General features: G+C 56.6%; 1 protein-coding gene across 2 annotated transcripts in view; it reads left to right on the forward strand.

Moving 5' to 3' along the window:
* The window catches only part of ITGA11 (integrin subunit alpha 11), a 118,284-nt gene that overhangs the window by 92,878 nt on the left and 9,786 nt on the right, over nucleotides 1-15,620 (forward strand). For both annotated transcript variants that reach the window (XM_005602972.4, XM_001495868.7), the window contains exons 17-24: nucleotides 1,300-1,442; nucleotides 2,919-3,029; nucleotides 5,412-5,497; nucleotides 6,307-6,514; nucleotides 10,228-10,326; nucleotides 11,795-11,871; nucleotides 13,707-13,796; nucleotides 14,611-14,701. In XM_005602972.4, coding sequence (XP_005603029.2) covers nucleotides 1,300-1,442; nucleotides 2,919-3,029; nucleotides 5,412-5,497; nucleotides 6,307-6,514; nucleotides 10,228-10,326; nucleotides 11,795-11,871; nucleotides 13,707-13,796; nucleotides 14,611-14,701 — 905 coding nt within the window. The remainder of the gene's footprint in view (nucleotides 1-1,299; nucleotides 1,443-2,918; nucleotides 3,030-5,411; nucleotides 5,498-6,306; nucleotides 6,515-10,227; nucleotides 10,327-11,794; nucleotides 11,872-13,706; nucleotides 13,797-14,610; nucleotides 14,702-15,620) is intronic.

Below are 15,620 nucleotides of genomic sequence, written 5' to 3' on the forward strand. Positions count from 1 at the left end.
CTGGGCTTTGGCTGAAATGGGTTTTAAGTGCCAGGTCACACCGAGAGCCACCTTTGATGACTGCTAGATGCCCATTCGATGCTCTAATTCCTCTGCCCTAAAGGGCCAGGGAGGGGATGTCATGCCAGGGCGAGGAGGGCAGTGAGCAGCAGTGACGAGCAAGGGAGAGGCCAGCAAAGAAGGAAATAGTCAGATACAGAGTTTGGGTCAGAACAGGAGACAGGATGCTGTGGAGCAAACTGGGGTGAGGAAGCCATGAAGTCAGCCTGAATGCAGAGGAAGAGTCAGCGCCAAGCCAGGGAGTGGGAACCCAGGCCGATGAAGACCCCAGTAGCAGTGGTCACTTCTCAGAGTGGGCGTGAGTCTTTGGCAGGGCAGTTTCTTTCTGAGGGCCCATCATTTCCAGCCAAGGCTGGGGTCAGACATCTGCTCACAGCAGCCCTGGGCCCAGGCAGCCCCCGGAAGTGAGAGCTGCAGGCTCCCGTCTGGGCTGGGCCGTGCAGGAAATGGGGACTGCGGAGAGCTTCTCAGCCAAGGAGCAGGACCCACCAGACGAAGAAGGAATGGTCTCCCAGGGGAAGATGAGAGCAAAGGCAGGCCTGGGTGGCTGTGCTCTTCTTCCAACTTCTATCTGTGAAAGGAGAAAGATGCAAGAACTGGCGCACCCAGAGGGCTAGCTAGGGTACAGGAGAACGGACTGAGCCTTTCCTGGATTAAGCAAGAGAAGGGGAGGAGGCTGCAGGCCTTAAGCCCTAGAACAGAGTGTGAGGTTTGAGGAGCTGGTGGGAAGGGCCTGGCTAGGCCTCCCTAGTGTGATGGGAACTGTCACCTGTCCAGGCTCTGACCCAGACCTGACGGGACCCCAGAGCTGAGGGCGAGACCTGGGAAGGGCAAGGGAGAGGTGGAGAGGTGTATTCATCCGGGAGGAGTTCAAACAGGGGCACTGCCCTGACCCCTCGTCCTATCTCCTCTCCTCATCTACCGGGTTCACCTTCCCCTCCATTTCTTCCTCTTTCTCTCTCCCTTTGCTGTCGGCCCATCTTGCTGTCTCCTCCTTCTGCCTCCCTCTTCTCTGCGGTTCCCTCCTTTTCCCCTTTCTCAGTCCATCCCTCACTTTCTGCATGGGAGTTTCCCACCCACACTGGGCCTCATGACGGCAGGGGAGCAGCTCTTCCCTGGACAGCCTGGAGGGCTTCCTGAAGGAGGCTGCTTTTCGAGAGGCTATTTTAAAAGAGAGGCAAACTGTCTCGGGTAGAAATGTGGCTCCACCTTATTGGTCTTGCCCTCTGCCTCTTGCAGGCATCAGGTACAATGCCACCATGGACGAGAGGCGGTACACGCCGCGGGCCCACCTGGATGAGGGCGGGGACCGATACACCAACAGGGCTGTCCTGCTCCTCTCCGGCCAGGAACACTGTGATCGGATCAACTTCCATGTGCTGGTGAGCCTGACGCCCAGCAGTGCCACCAGCAGAGCCGGAGCTCCTACAGGAAGGGGACACAGAGCTGGAGGAGGGAGAGGCAGAGGACTCAGCTGGTGCCAGGCTGGTTCTGAGCCCCCAGCAGACCTCAGACGGCCCAGCCAGGGGGCAGTGTCCTGGACCTCAGCCACCCCGTACTCATGCCCCAGAGAAAAGGCCACTGGGACACACTAGCTACCACCTCATCGTACCCTCCTCCAAGATCCCTTCTTCATCAGCTCTCAGATGCCCGCCATTTCTTTAGCCCGGGCTGAAATCTGAGGAGGGCTTGGCGGGATCTAGCAGAGACAGGGGTCAGCCAGCGGAGGCCATGGCTCGAAAGGCAGTTCCCAGGCACTGGCTAACAATGAAGACCAGGGAGGGGGTGCCAGTAGTGTAGACAAGCTGGGAGGAGGGACAGAGAGAGGCCAGCCTGACAGAGAGGGGGACCCAGGGCGTGCCCCATGTTACAGATAAGGAAGTGCAAGAGAAATCTGTCTCCTCCAGAAGCTTCAAATACCCAGGCCACAGCTCCAGCCTCAGAGACACAAGCAGGGGGCACTCAGAGCCCGCCTGACCCCAGGAGTTCAAGGGCCAAAGGTCAGAAAAGCAAGCAGATAGGAGAAGTCCTCGTGTCTGTTAATACACTGTCCCCTCTGACGTGTTTGTGCAGTGGTTCTCAAAGTGCGGTTCTCCAGACCACAGCATCCCCATCACCAGGGGACTTGGTAGAAATGCACGTTCGCAGGCCCCTTCCCAGAAGCCCTGAGTCAGAAACTGCGGTTGGGGCTCAGCCTGTTAACAGGCCCCCCGGGATTCAGATGCAAGCTCAAGTTTGAGAGCCACTGCCTTAATGCAAAGGAGCCGCTCGTGTCAGGATGTGGGGTGCAGGGGGGAGAGCCTAGGGCAGCTCTAAGCATCCCCTTCTTTCCCATCTATACGTGGGACCAACCTGCATCGCCCCCGTTCTGTTCACTCGTTTGTTCATTCACTGATTTAACACATTTGTGAAGCCCTGTCACAGGGCTGCGACTGTGCCAAGAGGCTTCTGAGGGAGAAAGACTGACACATAATCGGATTCAATGCCAGTGAGAAGTTGTAGTAACAGGTCCAGACAGGTTGTGGGGATGGGGCACTGCCTGGCTTCCTGGAGGCCGAGGTGCTGGGTGACGGGTGCCTGGCATTGAGGATGACCCGCAGATTAGTGAAACATGCAGGCAGCTGGGCTGGCAAATGCCGAGCCCAGGGCCCCTCTCCACAAGGCACAGTCTTCAGCCACGGACCCCACTGGGAATCTCCATCCGCCCAGGGCAGCTGCTCTATTCCCAACCGATCCTGAGGGCCAACAGGGCAGCTGCCCTCCTGACTTAGGGAAGGGGAAGTTCTCTCTCAGTGGTCCTGGCCCAGAGATGGATGCTCCTCCACCCTCACCCCTGTCCTCATCTTCTCGCTACACAGGACACCGCTGACTACGTGAAGCCAGTGACCTTCTCAGTCGAGTATTCCCTGGAGGACCCCGACCACGGCCCCATGCTGGACGACGGCTGGCCCACTACCCTCAGAGTCTCGGTACATCCCAGTGCACAACTCCGGCCCATGCCCCGCCCCCACCCCACCCCAGCCCAGACCCAGAGTGTGACAGGTACCAAGGAGTTCTGCCCCCAGCACGCCTTCCCACCTCCTGCCCGGCAAACCCACACGGGGCTCCTTCGCTCCTCCCTTGTGACCTGTGCTGAACAGTTTCTCCAGGGGAAGGCCCAGGCCTTCTGTTCAAGCTTCCCCGTAGCCCCAGCATGGGGTGAGCACTGAGTGGGCCCTGGAGAATCACAGGACCAGAAGGACCCTTAGCTCTCCATCGCCCACCTCCCTCATTTACAGATGAGGGCACTGGAGGCTGGAGAGAGTGACTCGACCACTCACAGCCTGGTCTGCGGTTTGTTGAATGACTGACTAACAGACAGTCCTCCCAGCCCACTCCTAAGTGTTCCAAAAATAAGTAATTTTGGCCTCAGCCTTGGCTCTGGCCCTACCCCTCAACTATATTTTCTAATCTCTGACTGTAGGGACATCAGAGTTTTCTGGTGTCTAATATTCAGGTGCTCCTGTACCTGCAGCTCCACCTAAAGTGCGCTCAAAGGTAACGTCAGGCAGTTATCAGTTCTGCCTGAGCTGTGCTAGGAGAGCAGGCAAAGTGTGTCAAATGAAATATCTAATAACTGAACCCTGAGCATTTAGGAAATAACTTTAAAATATACCACAATGCCCTTAAGACCATGACCTGTGAGGTCCAGTCTCTGAGAATTATATAGAATCCAGCCTGAAAATAATTTCAAAATTATTCACATTCTTATTTGTATTTCCCCAACATAAAAGGGCTGTATAGTCAACAGCAAGGCTTCTGAAAGTCCCCTGTCTGCTCTCATGCACCTCCAGCATCCCCCGGCCCAGACCTCCCACACTCCACCGCCCCACCCTCCACCTTCACACCTCCCCTCTCCTCCTGATCATGCAACACAGATGCCTAGGAGAGGCTGTCTTAAAATGCAGGTCAAGAGACAGCTGCACACCCACTGGGCAATGGGCAAGCTGAGGGGCGGGCTGGATTGAAACGTGTCTGATATCAGAGCACATGGATCTGAGCAAGGGCTAGGGAGCTCACCTTTGGGAAAAGTTAATGAATCTAAGACATGCATGGCCTCTGTGACACCCGCTTCCCCTCGCCTGGGTTTGGGCTGTGTTCCTGGTACGGACAGCTGTGCGCCTCAGCTCTAGACTTGAATATACCCAACTGCCTGCTGAGCATTTCGCCCTGGATGGGCCACAGATGCTTCAAACTCAAGGTGCCCCAAAACGGAACTCCTCCACTCAACCCCTCCATGGATGAGTAAACGGTGTGGCTGTCCTTCCAGACACTGAAAAGGAAACTCTGCCAGCATTCTGGGCCCTTTTTCTCCCTTAACCCTGACGAACTCCAGGTCCTATGGGTCCCACCTCTAAGGTCCCTGACCTGTTTTCTCCTCTCCACACCCACTACCACACTGACACCATCATCATCACTTACATGGACATTGCAGCAGCCTTCTTAATGGTCTCCCTGCCTCTGGTCTTGACCCTTCCAGTCTATCCACTCACAGCAGCTTTCAATATACGAGTCTGGCAGGACATTTCCCTGCCAAAAGTAGACGATGATTCCTATCAGTTGCAAGGCATGACCCCAAGGCCCTGTAAGAACTAGCCCCTGCCCATCCCTCCATCTCCTCCACCGCTTACTACAGCAACACTAAACTACCTGTCATTTCCCAAACTCACCACACTGCTTCATGCCTCAGGACCTTTGCACAAGCTTGTCCTTCCTCCCTGGCTTCCCACTCCTCATGGTCCATCTAGCTAACTTGGTCATCCTTCAGAACTCTCACCTACTGTCACTTTCCTGAAGCCTTCTCTGACCATCTACAGGCCAAAATAACTGTTACCTCCCTTCTGCCTCTTCTATTCCTCATACAGATTTCTTTTTTTTTTTTTTTCACGTTTCACATTGCAATTATTTATTCACATGCCAGTCTTCCCCATGAGCTGGGAGCAGAAGCTGTGTCTTCCTCATCCCACATCCCCAGTACCAACCACCTTGCCCACTCCCACAGTCAATGATCAGTACGTGTTGGCTGGAACCGCTCTGCTGGGTGAGTGCGGTGTTCTGTGCTATCAGCTCAGTTAAGAACTGAACGGGACACAGGAAGAGTTGAGTTTTGAGCCATGTTTTAAAGAAAGGAGTAACTATGTGAAAGAAGAGGACAAGCAGTGTGGCGTCTGTGAAGAGGGCAAAGAGAAAACCCGTGTCTAGTGCAGTAGAGAGCAGAACTGGTGTGCTGGGGCGTGAGGGGTGGCACAAGGAGGGTGCTGGAGGCTGTGTGTCCCTATCCAGCCGCCCACCGCTGGCTCTCCCTGGTCCAGGTGCCCTTCTGGAACGGCTGCAATGAGGACGAGCACTGTGTCCCCGACCTCCTGCTGGATGCCCGCAGTGACCTGCCCACAGCCATGTGAGTCAGCTCCTCCGCGCCCCAACTATGAGACCTTTCCCTTCCCTGCTGGTGCATCTGGGGCCCCAGGGCCTGGATGATTTTCTGCACATCCTTCACGCAGACAGCGTGGGTGCAGCACTGCACGTGGAGGCAGGGTCTAGCCCAAGCTCTGCCTCCAGCTCCTGTGTGAACTCAGACAAGTCCCTTCCCCGTCCTGGGCCTCAGTTACCTCCTCCGTAAAATGAATAGTGTAATCCTCAAGCTCCTCAAACTTTGTTTAGAGAAGAGAATCTTTTCTTTAGCACCCAGACTACAAAACAGATAAAAGGTGGAGACCAGAGATGCAGAATTCTGGGTGCTCATCCCCCAACCTCTAGACTAGGTGATCTCTAGGGTCCATCGACTGAGTGCTTGGGCTCGATGCTAAGGAGACTAGCAGAGGATGAGCAGTGTGTCCCCAATCCCCTGGAAGAAACAAACTAGGATGCAAAGAAAAATAATGAACAATATCCTATTTTAAATTTATGTAATATATTTTCAAGTAATTTATGCTCAACTTTTATCCAACCATGAGATGATTTAGATAGAAGACATATGTACCATGACACATACAATAAATAGAAGTAGCACATTCAAACCTTATAGAAGGATGAAGAAGAAAATATTCTAAGCTAATAATCAGGATTGTCTCTACATTTAGCTCTGAGCTTCCTGGCAGCCAAAGCCGAAAGGGAAACATGCTGAATAGAGAGGTGATCCATGAGTCATGAGGTCTACGCCGCATTCCCATTCCATCTGAGTAATCCCTGGTGGTCTCTTTCCCACAGGGAGTACTGTCAGAGGGTGTTGAGGAAGCCCGCCCAGGACTGCTCCGCATACACACTGTCCTTCGACACCACGGTTTTCATCATAGAGAACACGCGCCGACGGGTGGCGGTGGAGGCCACGCTGGAGAACAAGGGCGAGAATGCCTATAGCACAGTCCTAAATATTTCACAGTCAGCAAACCTGCAGTTTGCAAGCTTGATCCAGAAGGTAAGACCTCGACCCTGCCAGTCCTGCCTGAGGTGAAGGGCAGAGGCAGGAAAGGGGGGTCCAGGCGGGGGGCCTGCATATCAGAATCACCTGGGAGCTTAAAGATACCTATGTCCACACTTCTCTGGAGAGTCTAATAGGTCTGGGGCAGGGCTGGATCTGTGTGCTTTTCAAGCTGCCCAGGTGATGTCAGTGGGCAGCCAGGGCTGACAACCACGGGGGAGGGGAGTCTGAGCCCTTCAGAATGTGGGGAGGAATGTCCGTCAGCCTGTGTCCTTGGCCCTATATAGGGGCATGCTCACGTGCACACACACCCCCCGCCACGTGCATGCACACCAGCACATACACACCCTCTGCCTACAGTTCATCCTCCAGGCTTTCTCGAAAGGGTCCTTCTAACAAGAATCAGGACAGGTTGCTCCCACTTTCAAACTTCCAATCATTGCTAGCTGCTTTCACAACAAATTCCCAGCTCCTTAGTGTGGCATTCAAGGCCTTCCAGCTTCCCCACCCTCCACCTGCCCCTTCTCCCACCCCCACCCTCATTCCTACCAGCTGCCGCTGTTCCCCAGCACAGCTGCTCCTCCACACCGAGGCCCTGCCCACCACAGTCCCCTGCCTGGAACTCCCTCCCTCCGCTGTTCTTTCTTGGTGACCACTTACAGTGTCCGGGCACTGTGCTCAGCTCTTGCATGCATTATCCCTCACAACGACCCTGCGAGGTGGTGGTAGTACTGGGGATGGTGGTGGTGATATCCCCATTTTGCAGAGAAGGGAACTGAGGCACAGAGAGGGGCTGTGTGGAGCATAGAGCTGGTAAGTGGCAGAGCGGGATTCTGCCCAGCAGCTGGCTCCTGAGCCTGCACTTCCTGACAGAGCATCGTCCTCTTGTCATGCTCTCTTGGATACCCTCTTGAAGCCCCAACAGGCCACACAGGGCCCGGCAGCCCCACACAGCCCTCTGGCACAGCCCTGTGCATGCTCCGAGGAAGTCCGCAGAGTCTGAGGGCTGCCCTGTGGCACTGAACTCCGGGGGGCAAGTGCTGTCTTAGCCAAGTCTGTCCCGGGCTCGGGCCAGCGCTGGGCACGTACAAGTCCCTCAAGACATGTTTATTGAATAAACGCAGGACATCGCTGTCCTGTGTGGTGCTGGGGGGGTCCCAGGTCCCCTCAGACACAGACTCCGTCCTCACAGATCTGAGTGTCAATGTGGAGCCCAGGGTGCAGGCCGGGACAGATGTCGGCCCTTCTGTCCTCACCTCCAACGCAGAACCACCCCCAGCACCCGCTGCCCCAGTGCAGAACGGGCCCTCCCCAGCCATAGGCGCACACGCACACACACGAGCACTTCCCTTAGCCAGGTGGGAAAGCTGACTGGAGGGAGGCCACCCCAGGAAAGTCAGGGGAGACCTGGTCTCTGTGTCCTCCCTCCCTGCCCCTCCGGGGGCTCTCAGTGTCCTCAGACAGACCTCAAGGTGCCGCCTGAATGAAGGCCTGTGCGTGGCCACACTTAGTCCCTCTGGCAGGCCCGGGGCTGGGCCCCAGCACCGCTCCTGCTCCACGGCCCGGAGGGAAGATGAGGGGCCCATGTGATGGTCTTTCAAAGTCCTCTCCTGCTGATAGATTTTCTGTCTGGATTCGGGGTATTTAGGGAAACTGAGCCCCAAACCTGCCTCCACCTCTTCCCGCTTCCCCGGCCCAGCCCTTACAATCCTGTGCCTGTTCATAACCCTAGCGGGGAGGAATCACGGAGTTTTGTTTCTGTGGCACAGAAGGGCTTTGGGAGCTGAGCAGAGGCAAAGAGAAGTGGGGAGCACCTTCTGTACAGTGCCGGGTCCACACACGGCAGGTGGCGTGTAGGCCTAGCCTGCAGCCCGGCTCCTTCACAGATGCCACCCATGCATTCAAGCCCGGGAGCCGCTCACAGGTGCAGTCAGCGCTCCCGACCCATCTCCCGCGCCCTACCACCCGGCCAAGGGGAGCTCTAGTGGAGGACACATCCTCCCAGCAACAGACAAACGAGTCAGTCTGACCACACACAGGCAAAACCATACAAACCTCCAGATACAGCCGAGGAAAGGCACATGCTCTGTATACATGCCACTGGGTGCATGCACACACGTGCACCGACATGCAGGCCCACACGCACAGAGTCTACACAGATGTGCCTTTACATCCACATGCAAATGCATACCAGAGATACACACAGGCATGCGCCCAGGCGGTGCCCAAGGCAGGTACAAATAATCATTATAATGATTTGTTGTTAGTGCCATTGATTCTATTCCGACTCCTAGCGACCCCGTGTACAGCAGAGCAGAGCCCTGCCCAGTCTTTCTGCGCTGTATCAGAGAGTGCTCCGCTGCTATTCACAGGGTTTGCAGGGCCAGTTTTTTCAGAAGCAGGTGGCCAGGTCCTTCTTCCTAGTCTGTCTTAGTCTGGAAGCTCCACTGAAACCTGTCCACCATGGGCGACCCTGCTGGCATGTGAAATACAGGTGGCATAGCTTTCAGCAACATAACACCACACAGCCACCACAGTGTGACAGCTGACAGACAGGCAGTGTGGTCCTCTGGCCTGGAAACAAACCCAGGCAGCGATGGCAAGGGCGCCAAGTCTTAACCACTGGACCCCCAGGGCTGGCTGTCATAATGATAGCTGCCATATTGCATGATGACACTATTCTGGGCCTTGAACCAGGCACTGCGTTTACATGCACTGTATCATTTAGTCCTCATAACATACGAGGCAGGTACTATCGTCCCCATTTAACAGAGGAGCAAAGTGAGACCCATGCAAATGAGTTCAGGGCCAACCAGCGTCAGCCAGAGCACCGCGTGAGAGTCCCTTCCTGCTGGACCTGAGCTGAGGGGACACCTGTGCTAGCCCAGTGGGGCCCCAGCTCAGACAGGCTAGGGAAGCCTGGTGGCATTTCCCCCTAGACGCTGCCACCTCTTTCTGAATAGCCACCAGCCAGAGAGTGACCTGCTGTTGAGAGCCCTGAACCAAACAGTGGTGGGAGGGCTTGAAAGGGGCGGAGCCATGGAAAAAGAGAAAAGAGAGAAAGCGCTGCGGGGAAAGCCTGTGGCAGCAGAGGCTCCGGGGGAGCTCCTGGGAGGCACAGACACAGCCCCGCCCTGGGGGAGGTGGAATAGAGTCTCAGAAAGACCCCCATGGCCCCGCCAGGAGGTCAGCCCACAACCTGCCCACCATTATTCTGGGTTACAAAGTCATGCAAGACCCTGAAGCCTCATTTCATGGCTCAAAAGGATCCTTTCCAATCCCTCTGGCAGAAGACGTGCCTCAATCAAAGGGCCAGAAGGAGGCAGGACAGCCAGACTGCAGAGCCTTCAGAGCCCAGCCCGGCCGCTCTCCAGCGGGCTGAGCTCCTCACTGCAGCCTCTGGGCCTCAGTGTCGCACCTGTAAGCGGGATGATAAGTCTGCGTCCGGGCGCGATACAGGGGGAATGACAAAGCACACACATGAGCACCTGCCACTTTCCAACGAGGCCGCGATGAGTGCGTCCACAGGCTACACTGTGCCCACCACGCTTCCGCCCCAGAACCAAGCCACACCCCAGCCTCCAGGGCCCCGTAGTCCCAGACCCACTGGCCTGGGCTGCAGCTTCCACCCGGACTTGGGGGAAGGCGGTCCTAGGCCTGGTCTCAGGCCCCTCCTGACTGCTGTCTGTGGCATCCCCACCCGCCCCCAGGACGACTCGGACGGCAGCATCGAGTGCGTGAATGAGGAGAGGAGACTCCACAAGAAAGTCTGCAATGTCAGCTACCCCTTCTTCCGGGCCAAGGCCAAGGTTGAGGCTGGGGGCTGTTCCGGGGTGGGACCAGGGAGGGTACTGGGAGGCACCAGGGAGGCAAGAGAAATGGAAGCAAGCAGAGGGCATGACTGGGAAGGACAGAGAGACCTGACAGTGGCTTTTAAGAATATTAGATTTTCCTCCCATGAATGACATTCAAATAACCTAATGAGCCAGCCCGCCCAAGAGAGGCCCCTTCACCTCTGGGGGGTCCTGTCACTCCCCCCACCCCTTTCCCATCACCTCTTGGCCAATCCCACTGTCATTTATCCTAACAAGTTTTTAAATGTCTGAGCTCTGCCATCATGCCGTGCATGGGGAGAGACGGGGAGAAAAGCAAACATTTCTTGGCACTGCCATGTGCTCGGAAGTGCACATGAAGGGAGTGTGGTGTGTGTGACGGGGGAAGCTCATTAGCAGGGAAAGGAAGGTAGACCCCACATTGTGGGGCGTGTGCCCATCACCCTGGGGCAGTGGGCAGCCACTGGAGGTTCTGGAGCAAGAGAAGACCTGACTGAGGCCCAGCTGCTTGTAAAGTGGGAATCAGATAGAGGGGAGTTTGAGGCGGAAGCCAGCTGGGGAGCAGCGTCTGCAAGGCTGGGGAAGAGGAGGAGCCGGGGGCAGGGGATTATGGCTCCTTGTCAAAGACCCTCCTCAGCAGGATACAGGTCAAGACTGTTGTTTTCAGGGTGAGGCACTGACAAACCCAGGAGCTCTAGAGTGAAGACCCAGGGAGCAGCACGAGCTTGCCCACCCCACCCCGGCCACTCCCTGGGAGAATGGGGCCCTGAGGCCTCCTTGGGGAACTCCATGAGGGCCAGACCTGGGAAGAGCCCAGGGGTCTGAGCAAAGCCCCAGTAACACCCCGAGGTCTGGCAGAAGCTGCGAGAAGGGTCAGATGTCACAGGGCCACAGTCAGGGGACCCAGGCCCCACTCCCGGGCAAAGGCCCAGGGAAGTTTCAGGACCCATCAGAGTGGCGGGAGGGCCGCTGGACAAGGAAGCAGGTCCCAGGGGCAGCCTCAGCCCCACCCCCACATGCAAGAACAAGGGGTGGATGAGGTGGTCTTCTGGCCCCCACATCCTGTGGGGCACGGTGATGGCCATCTCCCCTCCTGCCATCGTCTCCCACCCCGAAAACCCTGCAGAAAGAGTCTGAAGTTGGACTTGCTGTCCTCTTCTAGTTGCCTTAGTTAAAAACAAAAAGGAAGAGGCGGGAGGAGCGCTGGCCCCACAGCCAAGAAACCCCACCAGGGGAGCTGTTGTCTTTGGCTGCGTCCCCAAGGCAGCCCCCCACTCAGCTCATGTTACTCCGGCACCTGGTCCTCCCTTCCTCCAGCCCACTCCCAGCCAGCAGGGCCACCGAGCGAGCAGGCAGGGGCAGGAGGCTGGGCCAGGGCTGGTTGGGGCAACGCCCAGACATGCAGTTCGCCACCACCCCTGCTGCAGTGACCTCTTCCTTGCAGGTGGCCTTCCGTCTAGATTTCGAGTTCAGCAAATCCATCTTCCTGCACCACCTGGAGATCCAGCTCACAGCCGGCAGGTCAGGGCCTCGCCGCCCCCCCCCCCACCCCTCTCCCCCGGCTGGATGCTCCTGGGCCTGTTCTGCTGCTAGCAGCTGCCCCTCCCCCACTGAGTCCCCCACCACGCCCTGTCCCTCACTGCCCTGACCAACCCCGCAGCGTGGGCAGCCTGCTGCCAACTGTGCTGCCTCAGCGTCCATTCTTGGGCGGCCTGGATGTAAATAATACCCCTACCTTTATACGGCATTTTGTATAGCAGTTACTTAGAAACCCTGCAGTTAGAAATCACTGTACATACTATATCTCAGTCAGTCCTCACAGCAGCACCTTAAGAAGGCAAAGCAGGGGTCCAGCCCAGTGATGTAGTGGTTAAGTTCATGCATTCTGCTCTGGCGGCCTAGGGTTCATGGGTTCAGATCCTGGGCATGGACCTACACACCACTCATCAAGCCATGCTATGGTGGCATCCTACATATAAAGTGGAGGAACATTGGCACAGATGTTAGCTCAGGGCCAATCTTCCTCACCAAAAAAAAAAAAAGGCAAAGCAGGGGTTATTTCTCACCCTACCTCCCAAGTTACAGGTAAGAAAAACAAGGCTCAGAGTTGAGTGAGTTTCCCAACAACACACAGCCTGACTCTATGTGGATCTGTCTGTGTGTCTCCCAGGCCCCCCTGAGGTGGCTCACTATCTGTTGACACCGTGAATCACCGTGTGTCAGCAGTGAACACATTGGAGGCAGGGAGGATTCTGGCTGCTCTGGAGCCTTAGAAACCCTCCTGAGAACTCCACACTGAGAAGGAAATACTGCAAGCAAACCCAACACCGACATTCCAGCCCACACACACACACGCACACACACGCATGCACACACACACATGCGCATGCAAGCCAGCGGTCATGGGAGCACTAGGGATCCACAGCCCAGCACAGCTCACCTCCCGGCTGTAGGTACACAAGCTGTGCACTCTGGGGGACCTCTCCCTCCACGTGAGAGCAGGATCATAGGATGTGTCAGGCCCTCAGGCCACCCTCACGCAGCTCCCTGCCCTCAGAACACAGCCCGTTCTCACGGGAAGATGAGTGCCCTTGCAGAGTAGTGCCATGCACCCCTAGGCTGTTTGTGGGTGTTTGTGAATTAGACACGTACAGGAGGGGGACACTGGTCTCCCTTTTCTAACTAAACACCTATCCTGGTGTCAGGCTTCCAAAGGAAATAAAACTTACTGTAGGTAACGAGCAGAAATCATATGTTTTTATGTCCAAAATTATTCGCTCTGGTTGTTCACTGTGCTCAGATGTAAAGGGCAGTGTATTTGACGAAACTTCCTGCAAAGTCTCTGAGTTTCGCTCTCTGGCCTTTCCAAGGCAGCAAAGCGCCCTCAGCGCCACCCCAGCCAGCCCCAGGGGCGGATGGAGGACAGACAAGCCACGCTGCTGTGGAGCCCTCCTTGTCCGCCTCCCAAGGCAGAGCAGCCAGCCTTTACCCTTCGCACCCACAGCCCGGGATTTCCCAGTCCACAGACAGGAGGCTCAGTGAGGAGGGCACTGTCCTCCCAACTGCCATTCGGTCTTTCCCTGCCCCACACCAGCCCAGACGTGCTGTGCCTAGAAGGCGACAGGAAAGCTACTGTCACCAGTCCCCCGCCTCCCGGCCCCTCCCCTCCTAGGAGATGCCTCTGGTTCCCTCCCAGGCTGGCCCGGTGCTCGCTCCTCAGCCCTAGAAGAGCCAGGCTGCTCCTTCTCAGTCTGACTCGGGTCCCTCCTGCTGCAGTGAGCCTGCCCGTGAGCTGGCTGACCTGGGTAGAGGGAGGGCCGCTCCTGCCTGACCGCACCGCCTGGCTCTCCTTGCAGTGACAGTGACGAGGAGGAGAGCACCAAGGAGGACAACACGGCACTCCTGCGCTTCCACCTCAAGTACGAGGCTGACATCCTCTTCACCAGGTAGGCAGGGGCCCTGGGACCCCCAGGGAGGGGAGGCACCGGGGAGCGAGGCCTAAGATGGGACACCCCTGGGGTCCTCAGAGGGTCGGAGGTCCCGGGGGCCAGGCCCAGGGCTGAGGGACCATGAGATGGAGCCAAGTGTGTCCCTGAGGGGTAAGAGAGTGCAACCCCCTCATCCACAGAGGGGAGGCGGTGTCAGAATAGAGGAAGGAGGAGACACCGCCCTGGCCCCCAGGGATCTCCCAGCTGGGGTGGAGGGGGAGGGCTGGGGCAGGGGGTCGCCTCCAGCCAGGTGCGGGCATGGGGGCTGGGGGCATGGTCTGTAGAGAATTTTAAAATGGTAATAAAAGCTACTACGAGGCCATCTGCTTTTCATTCCCACCCTGGACCAGCAATTCTGAACAGTGCAGTGAGAAAATGCTCCTCCCACAGGGCACACTGCTCCCACCATCCACCCCCTTGGTGTGCCCCGGGCCACGGGCTCTCCTCTGAGAGCTCCCAGTGGGAGCTCACCCCTAGCCACTGCTAGAGGCTGGAACGTGCACAAAGAGGCCACGCCCTGGGCAGAGAGGCCAGGGCAGGGGGCAAATAACTGGCTCTTCTGGCTCATGCCCATCCCCATCACGAGGCAGACACAGACGACCCATCTCAGCCATTGATTTCTGCTGAGCCTCAGAATCCTTCCCAACACAGCACTTCCAATGGACACAAGAGGTCTAGGGGGAGGCAGGCACGTGCCCACACCCCTGTCGTTCATTCACCCTCCAGCCAGCACTGACTGAGCTCACGGCGGCCCTGTCCTCTGTCCCTGCAGGAGCAGCAGCCTGAGCCACTACGAGGTCAAGCCCAATAGCTCACTGGAGAGATATGATGGCATTGGGCCTCCCTTCTCCTGTGTTTTCAAGGTAAGGCTGGAGGGAGCCGGGTGGAGAGTGGAGGACCGGAGTTGAGGATCCCCTATCTGGGGGGAGAGGAATTTGGACTCATTGCTAGTGCCTGGGGCTCAGCCTCAACCCTGCCGTCCACTCACTGTGTGACTTTAGGCAAGCCACATCCCTTCTCTGGGCCTCTCAGGCCTCATCTGGAAAATTACAGGGCTGGACTAGGAGGATGTATCAGTGAAGACTAGGTGTGGCTGAATATAATTTTTAAAATATAAAAAAAAGTGGTATAAACACACCAGGGTTTATTCTCTCCCATATAAGAAGGCAGGAGTTGCTGGCTTCACAGTCATCCAGGACTGGGTCTCCTTCTATTTGTCCCACCATCCTCCATCCTCAGTACACCATTATCAGCCTCTCGAGTTCACCTCATAGTCCAAAATGGCTGCAGCTACAGCCATCATGTTCTCATTCCGGGCAGCAAGAAGGAAGAGGAGAAGATCTGCTGGGCGGTGCTGGCACTTACGTCACCTCTCGTTGTCCAGCACGCTGTGATCCAGCTGTGAGGCAGGCTAGGCACTGCGGCTTTCTGTCTTGGTTCCTGTCACTAAAGTAGGAGGGAGAAGGAGAACTGGGAGGCGCGTTGGCAGTCTCTGCCACAGCGGGCCCTGCGATCTCGCCCACCTCTGAAGCACTGTGTGAGAGCTGGGGGCAAGTGACAGCTGGGAACTGCAGTCAGACTCATTGACACCTGGATGGCTGTCCCAGAATGGTTTAGCAAGCTGCCCAAGGCCACACAGCTCACACGTGGCGGCAGCCCTGGGTTATATTCCTAGCCTTTCTGAATTCAAAGCCCTGCTCGTAATCACTGCTGCTCTGACACCGAATGTGTCACAGCTGGAATGTGAACTATCACATACTATTTATATCCTTCATTAATTAA

This window comes from Equus caballus, chromosome 1 (genome assembly GCF_041296265.1).
Source record: "Equus caballus isolate H_3958 breed thoroughbred chromosome 1, TB-T2T, whole genome shotgun sequence".
In the NCBI taxonomy this organism is placed as follows: domain Eukaryota; kingdom Metazoa; phylum Chordata; class Mammalia; order Perissodactyla; family Equidae; genus Equus; species Equus caballus.